This window comes from Haliotis rufescens, unplaced genomic scaffold (genome assembly GCF_023055435.1).
Source record: "Haliotis rufescens isolate VD_foot unplaced genomic scaffold, xgHalRufe1.0.p SCAF_8, whole genome shotgun sequence".
Lineage (NCBI taxonomy): Eukaryota > Metazoa > Mollusca > Gastropoda > Lepetellida > Haliotidae > Haliotis > Haliotis rufescens.
Window position 1 is genome coordinate 35,769,068 of NW_025964372.1, and position 10,922 is coordinate 35,779,989.

Here is a 10,922-nt window from a genome sequence, read left to right on the forward strand (position 1 = left end):
CATAAACATCTCATCGTTTAATGTTTTTGCATTTTTTCTCCACACAGACTTTACAGCTGTGAGAATTAGCACAATACTTATATTATGAAGTATATTCTGTGACCTGCAATTGCCGGGGCCCAGCTGTGGTGGATATGGTGATATATATCCTGACATATATTGACTAATCAGGATCTATTGCTGGAGGTGTACCGGTTTTGACAGGGAATATTGATGGTAGACGAGCAGTTGGTCTTGTTTTGCAGTTGGTGTACTCTAAACACTTTTTCTTGTAGAAGTAATATTTGTACTGCACAGCACTTTTAGCATGAAAATATTATTTTAAATGAAATGAACAACTATAAAAGCAATATGATTTATTTAAAAAGATATTGAAATAATTAATTTGGAAGAATGATTTGTTTAAATGTTATATTACTTTTAATATAGATGACTATAAATTAAATAGTTTGTGTTGTGAAATTATGTCACCCTGCAATGTGGAGAGGTGAACACATATCTCTCAACATTTTGATTTTGTCAGTGAGATATTATACAAATGTTGTTATGTGGTAAATATGATAACTTCCAGTATTGAATTTCTGGTTAATTTTTTTTATCATAAGGCATTCTGGGATTGCAACAAAATAAAATATGAACCTTATGTAATCCTAATTCTGTAGGTTACAAAGTATACCCTCTAATCTGAATTTTACCGAGTCAGGAGAAGCCCTGGAATAGTTTTGTGTCTCAGTTCATTTAACTTCATTAAAACCTCTCCCGTTTTTTCAACATAGGATATTGACATTTATCACCTGCTTGTCAGTGATTGGCAGGTCAGTGTTGCAATGCCCTCTGGCCATTGGTTGTTTACAAACGCTCAACAGTGCAGCCAGGGTCATGTGACTAATTAGCGCTAGATTAATGGCTTGTCAGGGCTGTGGTGATAGACTGGGGCTATCTGTTTATGTACTCACATCAGAAATATTTGCATAATCTTGTTTTCAACATTCATCCAGCATGTATGGCATTTAGATGAGTGGGAGGTTATTTGCTTGGTTGAAAAATGCTAAGTTTGTTCAAACTGTGTTGAAAAAAAAAGTTTTTTTTGTACAGATGGACTCTCTTCTAGTGGACTGTATGTTTAGGCCAAACCAATGGTAATACTTGGTGTGCACATCAGCCTGTTGCTTGGTAGTTGTTAAACAGGAAAACAGGGAAAAAAACATATCTTTTTCATCTACAAATATATTCTTATTGTGAGAATCTCACCCAAATGTCTTTTGATGTCAATTATCTACACAAGTCTCTAAAAGTTTAAATTCTGATGATGATGCTGAGGTGTTTTTAAACTTTTATCAACAAGTGATGATAAATTTGATATCAAATTAAAAGACCTGAGGGTAAGATTCTATTTACCATCCAACATAATTTTTTCAACAGTTTCTATACAGTAATAACTAGTGTCCTGAGTGTAAAAACTATCTAACCAGCTTCTTTGGCAGAGAGAAAAGTGATGTCATTTGATTGTCATGGAGACAGTTTTGGATGATAAATTGAGATATTGACTGTTATTCTCTCCCACTCACCCAAACAAAGACTTCAGCTATATGATTGGCTTTTTTTCCTCAAAACAAAAGAATCCCAAAATGGTGGGTGTTTTACTTTGACTACTACAAAGATTGACCCACGATGGTCGGAATTGAAAGAGTGCAATTCAAGTTTATCAAAGTGCTGTATGCGGACGAGGTCCACTCTTCAGAACCTGAATGCAAGTTCTTTTTGGGGAGAAATCTCAGCTGTGTACTTTACCTACGATTTTTCCATATAATCGCTTCAAGTGTGTTGACATTTCTCGTGTCCCCCGCTGTGATATTGCTGGAATATTGCTAAAAGCGGCGTAAAACCATACTCACTCAAGTGTGTTGAACACAAAGAAAGACAGTAAAAGATGAAAAAATAATCAGTACAGACACTAAAAAAGTAATAATTCCCTTCTGCTTTTTATGTATTTTGGGAATAAATATCTGTTAAAGAAGTTTTGAGCCTGAGTTTAAGTGCAGGGCTAACGCGTGTGCTTACACTGGTGTATTTTGCACTTAGCCAAACACTAATATTTGGACAAGTATAATTGCACAAGGGTCCATTCATGAATACACAGGTGAGACCGTTTGTTTATTCCTCATGGAACATAGTAAGAAGTCTGGCATGTATTATTTATAGTTTGTAGTTGGAAAAGTACAGTGGAAAACTATTCCAATCTGAAAATTTCATTAAAACCTGAAATAGTTCATTGAAATTTATGCTTATTTTGGTTAGATACCTATTGCTTAAATTGGCTTAACTATATACTGGTATGGCAAATATCTGAATTTTAGCTCACCTGGCTGAAAGTCAAGTTAGTTTATGTCATGGCATGTTGTCTGTCATCTGTACATGTGGTTGTTCATTCATCAGTCTGGTTGTCTGTCCATCAATCCAGTTGTCTGTCATCTGTCGCCTGGTTGTTCATTCATCAGTCTGGTTGTCTGTCCATCCATCCATCCAGTTGTCTGTCATCTGTACATCTGGTTGTTCATTCATTACTCCGGTTGTCTGTCCATCCTTCCATTCAGTTGTCTGTCATCTGTACATGTGGTTGTTCATTCATCAGTCTGGTTGTCTGTCCATCTGTCCATCCAGTTGTCTGTCATCTGTACATCTGGTTGTTCATTCATCAGTCTGGTTGTCTGTCCATCAATCCAGTTGTCTGTCATCTGTCGCCTGGTTGTTCATTCATCAGTCTGGTTGTCTGTCCATCCATCCATCCAGTTGTCTGTCATCTGTACATCTGGTTGTTCATTCATTACTCCGGTTGTCTGTCCATCCTTCCATTCAGTTGTCTGTCATCTGTACATGTGGTTGTTCATTCATCAGTCTGGTTGTCTGTCCATCCTTCCATCCAGTTGTCTGTCATCTGTACATGTGGTTGTTCATTCATCACTCCGGTTGTCTGTCCATCCTTCCATTCAGTTGTCTGTCATCTGTACATGTGGTTGTTCGTTCATCAGACTGGTTGTCTGTCCATCCTTCCATCCAGTTGTCTGTCATCTGTACATCTGGTTGTTCTTTCATCAGTCTGGTTGTCTGTCCATCTGTCCATCCACTTGTCTGTCATCTGTATATGTGGTTGTTCATTCATCAGTCTGGTTGTCTGTCCATCCATTCAGTTGTCTGTCACCTGTACATGTGGTTGTTCATTCATCAGTCTGGTTGTCTGTCCATCCATTCAGTTGTCTGTCACCTGTACATCTGGTTGTTCGTTCATCAGACTGGTTGTCTGTCCATCCTTCCTTCCAGTTGTCTGTCATCTGTACATGTGGTTGTTCATTCATCACTCCGGTTGTCTGTCCATCCTTCCATTCAGTTGTCTGTCATCTGTACATCTGGTTGTTCGTTCATCAGACTGGTTGTCTGTCCATCCTTCCATCCAGTTGTCTGTCATCTGTACATGTGGTTGTTCATTCATCACTCCGGTTGTCTGTCCATCCTTCCATTCAGTTGTCTGTCATCTGTACATCTGGTTGTTCGTTCATCAGACTGGTTGTCTGTCCATCCTTCCATCCAGTTGTCTGTCATCTGTACATCTGGTTGTTCTTTCATCAGTTTGGTTGTCTGTCCATCTGTCCATCCACTTGTCTGTCATCTGTACATGTGGTTGTTCATTCATCAGTCTGGTTGTCTGTCCATCCATTCAGTTGTCTGTCACCTGTACATGTGGTTGTTCATTCATCAGTCTGGTTGTCTGTCCATCCATTCAGTTGTCTGTCACCTGTACATCTGGTTGTTCGTTCATCAGTCTGGTTGTCTGTCCATCCATTCAGTTGTCTGTCATCTGTACATCTGGTTGTTCGTTCATCAGACTGGTTGTCTGTCCATCCTTCCTTCCAGTTGTCTGTCATCTGTACATCTGGTTGTTCATTCATCAGTCTGGTTGTCTGTCCATCCATCCATCCAGTTGTCTGTCACCTGTACATCTGGTTGTTCATTCATCAGTCTGGTTGTCTGTCCATCCATTCAGTTGTCTGTCACCTGTACATCTGGTTGTTTGTTCATCAGTCTGGTTGTCTGTCCATCATCCAGTTGTCTGTCATCTGTACATGTGGTTGTTTATTCATCAGTCTGGTTGTCTGTCCATCCTTCCATCCAGTTCTCTGTCATCTGTACATCTGGTTGTTCATTCATCAGTCTGGTTGTCTGTCCTTCCATTCAGTTGTCTGTCATCTGTACATCTGGTTGTTCATTCATCAGTCGGGTTGTCTGTCCATCTGTCCATCCACTTGTCTGTCATCTGTACATCTGGTTGTTCATTCATCAGTCTGGTTGTCTGTCCATCCATCCAGTTGTCTGTCATCTGTACATCTTGTTGTTCATTCATCAGTCTGGTTGTCTGTCCATCCTTCCATCCAGATGTCTGTCATCTGTACATCTGGTTGTTCGTTCATCAGTCCGGTTGTCTGTCCATCCTTCCATCCAGTTGTCTGTCATCTGTACATCTGGTTGTTCATTCATCAGTCCGGTTGTCTGTCCATCCTTCCATTTGTCTGTCATCTGTACATCTGGTTGTTCATTCATCACTCCGGTTGTCTGTCCATCCTTCCACCCAGATGTCTGTCATCTGTACATCTGGTTGTTCGTTCATCAGTCCGGTTGTCTGTCCATCCTTCCATCCAGTTGTCTGTCATCTGTACATCTGGTTGTTCATTCATCACTCCGGTTGTCTGTCCATCCTTCAAGTTGTCTGTCACCTGTTCATCTGGTTGTTTGTTCATCAGTCTGGTTGTCTGTCCATCCTTCCATTCAGTTGTCTGTCACCTGTACATCTGGTTGTTCGTTCATCACTCCGGTTGTCTGTCCATCCTTCCATTCAGTTGTCTGTCATCTGTACATCTGGTTGTTCGTTCATCAGACTGGTTGTCTGTCCATCCTTCCATCCAGTTGTCTGTCATCTGTACATCTGGTTGTTCTTTCATCAGTTTGGTTGTCTGTCCATCTGTCCATCCACTTGTCTGTCATCTGTACATGTGGTTGTTCATTCATCAGTCTGGTTGTCTGTCCATCCATTCAGTTGTCTGTCACCTGTACATGTGGTTGTTCATTCATCAGTCTGGTTGTCTGTCCATCCATTCAGTTGTCTGTCATCTGTACATCTGGTTGTTCGTTCATCAGACTGGTTGTCTGTCCATCCTTCCTTCCAGTTGTCTGTCATCTGTACATCTGGTTGTTCATTCATCAGTCTGGTTGTCTGTCCATCCATCCATCCAGTTGTCTGTCACCTGTACATCTGGTTGTTCATTCATCAGTCTGGTTGTCTGTCCATCCATTCAGTTGTCTGTCACCTGTACATCTGGTTGTTTGTTCATCAGTCTGGTTGTCTGTCCATCCATTCAGTTGTCTGTCACCTGTACATCTGGTTGTTCATTCATCAGTCTGGTTGTCTGTCCATCATCCAGTTGTCTGTCATCTGTACATGTGGTTGTTTATTCATCAGTCTGGTTGTCTGTCCATCCTTCCATCCAGTTCTCTGTCATCTGTACATCTGGTTGTTCATTCATCAGTCTGGTTGTCTGTCCTTCCATTCAGTTGTCTGTCATCTGTACATCTGGTTGTTCATTCATCAGTCGGGTTGTCTGTCCATCTGTCCATCCACTTGTCTGTCATCTGTACATCTGGTTGTTCATTCATCAGTCTGGTTGTCTGTCCATCCATCCAGTTGTCTGTCATCTGTACATCTTGTTGTTCATTCATCAGTCTGGTTGTCTGTCCATCCTTCCATCCAGATGTCTGTCATCTGTACATCTGGTTGTTCGTTCATCAGTCCGGTTGTCTGTCCATCCTTCCATCCAGTTGTCTGTCATCTGTACATCTGGTTGTTCATTCATCAGTCCGGTTGTCTGTCCATCCTTCCATTTGTCTGTCATCTGTACATCTTGTTGTTCATTCATCACTCCGGTTGTCTGTCCATCCTTCCACCCAGATGTCTGTCATCTGTACATCTGGTTGTTCGTTCATCAGTCCGGTTGTCTGTCCATCCTTCCATCCAGTTGTCTGTCATCTGTACATCTGCTTGTTCATTCATCACTCCGGTTGTCTGTCCATCCTTCAAGTTGTCTGTCACCTGTTCATCTGGTTGTTTGTTCATCAGTCTGGTTGTCTGTCCATCCTTCCATTCAGTTGTCTGTCACCTGTACATCTGGTTGTTCGTTCATCAGTCTGGTTGTCTGTCCATCCTTCCATCCAGTTGTCTGTCATCTGTACATGTGGTTGTTCGTTCATCAGTCTTGTTGTCTGTCCTTCCATCCAGTTGTCTGTCACCTGTACATCTGGTTGTTCATTCATCAGTCTGGTTGTCTGTCCATCCTTCCATTCAGTTGTCTGTCATCTGTACATGTGGTTGTTCATTCATCAGTCAGGTTGTCTGTCCATCCATCCAGTTGTCTGTCACCTGTACATCTGGTTGTTCATTCATCAGTCCGGTTGTCTGTCCATCTTTCCATCCAGTTGTCTGTCATCTGAACATGTGGTTGTTCATTCATCAGTCTGGTTGTCTGTCCATCTGTCCATCCAGTTGTCTGTCATCTGTACATCTGGTTGTTCATTCATCAGTCTGGTTGTCTGTCCATCAATCCAGTTGTCTGTCATCTGTCGCCTGGTTGTTCATTCATCAGTCTGGTTGTCTGTCCTTCCATCCAGTTGTCTGTCATCTGTACATGTGGTTGTTCATTCATCAGTCTGGTTGTCTGTCCATCCATCCATCCAGTTGTCTGTCATCTGTACATCTGGTTGTTCTTTCATCAGTCTGGTTGTCTGTCCATCCTTCCATCCAGTTGTCTGTCATCTGTCGCCTGGTTGTTCATTCATCAGTCTGGTTGTCTGTCCATCCTTCCATTCAGTTGTCTGTCATCTGTACATCTGGTTGTTCGTTCATCAGTCCGGTTGTCTGTCCATCCTTCCTTCCAGTTGTCTGTCATCTGTACATGTGGTTGTTCATTCATCAGTCTGGTTGTCTGTCCATCCTTCCATCCAGTTGTCTGTCATCTGTACATGTGGTTGTTCATTCATCACTCCGGTTGTCTGTCCATCCTTCCATTCAGTTGTCTGTCATCTGTACATCTGGTTGTTCGTTCATCAGACTGGTTGTCTGTCCATCCTTCCATCCAGTTGTCTGTCATCTGTACATCTGGTTGTTCGTTCATCAGTCTGGTTGTCTGTCCTTCCATCCAGTTGTCTGTCATCTGTACATCTGGTTGTTCATTCATCAGTCTGGTTGTCTGTCCTTCCATCCAGTTGTCTGTCATCTGTACATGTGGTTGTTCATTCATCAGTCAGGTTGTCTGTCCATCATCCAGTTGTCTGTCACCTGTACATCTGGTTGTTCATTCATCAGTCGGGTTGTCTGTCCATCCTTCCATCCAGTTGTCTGTCATCTGTACATGTGGTTGTTCTTTCATCAGTCTGGTTGTCTGTCCTTCCATCCAGTTGTCTGTCATCTGTACATCTGGTTGTTCTTTCATCAGTCTGGTTGTCTGTCCTTCCATCCAGTTGTCTGTCATCTGTACATGTGGTTGTTCATTCATCAGTCAGGTTGTCTGTCCATCATCCAGTTGTCTGTCACCTGTACATCTGGTTGTTCATTCATCAGTCTGGTTGTCTGTCCATCCTTCCATCCAGTTGTCTGTCATCTGTACATCTGGTTGTTCATTCATCAGTCTGGTTGTCTGTCCATCCATTCAGTTGTCTGTCACCTGTACATCTGGTTGTTCATTCATCAGTCTGGTTGTCTGTCCATCTGTCCATCCACTTGTCTGTCACCTGTACATCTGGTTGTTCATTCATCAGTCGGGTTGTCTGTCCATCCATCCAGTTGTCTGTCATCTGTACATCTGGTTGTTCATTCATCAGTCTGGTTGTCTGTCCATCCATTCAGTTGTCTGTCACCTGTACATCTGGTTGTTCATTCATCAGTCTGGTTGTCTGTCCATCTGTCCATCCACTTGTCTGTCACCTTTACATCTGGTTGTTCATTCATCAGTCGGGTTGTCTGTCCATCCATCCAGTTGTCTGTCATCTGTACATCTGGTTGTTTATTCATCAGTCGGGTTGTCTGTCCTTCCATTCAGTTGTCTGTCATCTGTACTCCTGGTTGTTCATTCATCAGTCGGGTTGTCTGTCCATCCATCCAGTTGTCTGTCATCTGTACATCTGGTTGTTCATTCATCATTCTGGTTGTCTGTCCATCCTTCCATTCAGTTGTCTGTCATCTGTACATCTGGTTGTTCATTCATCAGTCTGGTTGTCTGTCCATCCTTCCATCCAGATGTCTGTCATCTGTACATCTGGTTGTTCATTCATCAGTCGGGTTGTCTGTCCATCCATCCAGTTGTCTGTCATCTGTACATCTGGTTGTTCATTCATCAGTCGGGTTGTCTGTCCATCCATCCAGTTGTCTGTCATCTGTACATCTGGTTGTTCGTTCATCAGTCGGGTTGTCTGTCCATCCTTCCATTCAGATGTCTGTCATCTGTACATCTGGTTGTTCATTCATCAGTCGGGTTGTCTGTCCATCCATCCAGTTGTCTGTCATCTGTACATCTGGTTGTTCATTCATCAGTCGGGTTGTCTGTCCATCCATCCAGTTGTCTGTCCATCATTCTGCTTGTGTGATTATGAAATTTTATGGGGCAAGTGGTACAAGGAATCACATATGATACGTCTTTTGCATATTGTAATATTTGATCAAGCTATGAATTTTTGACCTTCACATACCCATGTTTTTCTATGTTACTGATTTTTTCACATCTTCTCTGAGCTACAAGACCTATGGAACTGAAACTTTGGTGTCTTAAAAGTAAACACATAATTTGAATCAGGCTTCAAACCATTATTTCTTCATTATTCAGGTGAGATACAGAGCCTTGTGGTGCTATATTAAGTTACTAAACAAGATTCACTTTGATTTACCATATGAAGTTGTGATAGATTATGAATCCATTGATAGTTCTACATCAGTGATACGTGGTGGTATCACCTGGTTCATTTAATGACAGGCGTAGCACAATACATTGTAGTCTAAACAATGATTAGATGTGATACAGTAGAACATGGGTGTTATCAATCCCACTGGCTAATGCCCTTAGAATATGTCAACATATATCAACATATTGTATATCTTTGAAAATATAATCAATGATGTACAACGGTGACTGTGAGTAGCCTGAAGTAATGATAAATAACATTTAAAAAAATATGAATTAATAAAAATTTAAAATATTCTGGTAGCAACAGTTTGTCATTGGCATCATCCCACTGAGGCATCATATATCGTATCATCTATAGTGTAATGTAAGATAGCTGCGCGATAAATAGCAAAGAACAATGAAGAAAGAAGCATTGTTTATTTCATGATGAGACCGCTCCGTGGTCTAGTGGTAGAGCGTCCGCCCGGAGAGCGGAAGGTCTGGGGTTCGATCCCCGACCGCGTCATACCAAAAGACTTTTATATAGATGATATTTGTTGTACCCTGTCTGTCACTTGGCATTAAGGGGCTAAAACAAGGACTGTTCAGCTTAGAGTCAGTATACTGTGTCTGAGTGGGGTATTCATGTTAAACTGCGGCATGGTATCTCAGTGTGCTAGCAGTATAAATTGGCATCTGTCCGGACTAGTACAAGCAGACAGACACACACACACACACACACACACACACACACACACACACACACACACGTGCATGCACGTCGCTATATAAGTGCAATAATCTTGGACGCGACGTTAAACCCTATTTCACCTCACCTCACCTATTTCATGATGAAACATTGTTCTGTCAAGACGTCATACGCTCACAACTTGATGACGTTGTATATTGTGTGTTGTTCCCCACAGATGTAGCTTAGCAACATAGATAAACACAATGGCCGAACGATCGCTTCCAAAAGTGGAAACCCATGAATACGGGTATGGTGCTGACTAAGGGTGTGAGGTATTACTGGTATATCGGAAAATTGAATTTCATTCTTGCCATGATACGTATCACAATATAATTTTTTCATGCTCGATATATCAGGTGATCAAATTTGGATTTTTATATACTTGCCAAATGCCTTCGCTGCCCATTAGCGAGGATCCTGGACCCCAAGATGGCTGCATATTTATTGAGTAAACATTACCAGAATCTTATTTGGTTCCATTTATGAACTTCAGTTCATACCTTAATGTATCAGATTGCTTCTGAATTGAAAAAATTTGGAATTATACAATATATCGTGGTACGTACCACAATACGGCCTTGTGTATCGCAAAATATTGAAATACACTTTAAACCTCCAATACCCATCTCTAGTGATGACAAACCTTTAAACATAATTGAGGCAAATCAGGATTTGAACCCACAATCAAAGGTTGCCGGCGTGCCCAAGGGATGCAACTCTGTACAGTGAATTGCGGCGCCTTAGACGACCTTTGCCCTCCCGGGTCTGGAGTGTGTATTGGAACTAGGAAAAGCAGATAGATTTGGACACTCTTTAAGTATAACTGATACGATGAAATATACCTTGATAGTTTAAATATACCACACCAATGATTAAGAGACCAGTCATTGGTTAGATAGGGGCAGGTCATAAACAGTATATAACCTTGGGCGAAGGGTCTCGAGAAGAATAGAATATTTAAGTATCAAAATATTGAATCAATATTCTTGAAAAAAGTTCTCAAACAACTGAAGCAATTTTGTGTAACTTGCAAGGCCATGAAAAGCTGTGAACAAACATAAGAAGAGGTACACCCCTATCATGAATCCCCAGTACACACCCATATTACCAGACTACTCATACTACGGGACTGGTCTAAAAAAAAACCAGAAAGGAATGTACCCTGAATTTTTTAAGATTGTGCTTTCATGGGTTTT

The 10,922-nt window shown here is 41.4% G+C and overlaps 1 protein-coding gene across 1 annotated transcript; it reads right to left on the bottom strand.

Annotated features, from left to right (window-relative positions):
* Nucleotides 1–7,079: 7,079 nt before the first annotated feature.
* On the bottom strand, nt 7,080–8,239 carry LOC125377016 (antigen LPMC-61-like). The gene is made up of 3 exons (XM_048389798.1): nt 8,156–8,239; nt 7,452–7,571; nt 7,080–7,316 (listed from the first exon to the last, which is right to left on the bottom strand). The coding sequence occupies exons 1-3, from the start codon at nt 8,237–8,239 to the stop codon at nt 7,080–7,082; spliced, it is 441 nt and encodes a 146-aa protein (XP_048245755.1).
* Nucleotides 8,240–10,922: the final 2,683 nt, after the last annotated feature.

Coding starts and splice junctions, on each gene's coding strand:
- LOC125377016 (XM_048389798.1), bottom strand. CDS start 8,239: ATGATGAATGAACAACCAGATGTACAGATGACAGACAACTGGATGGAT. Junction 7,572..8,155: donor TGATGAATGAACAACCAGGA/GTACAGATGACA, acceptor CCACATGTACAG/ATGACAGACAACTGGATGGA. Junction 7,317..7,451: donor TGATGAAAGAACAACCACAT/GTACAGATGACA, acceptor CCACATGTACAG/ATGACAGACAACTGGATGGA.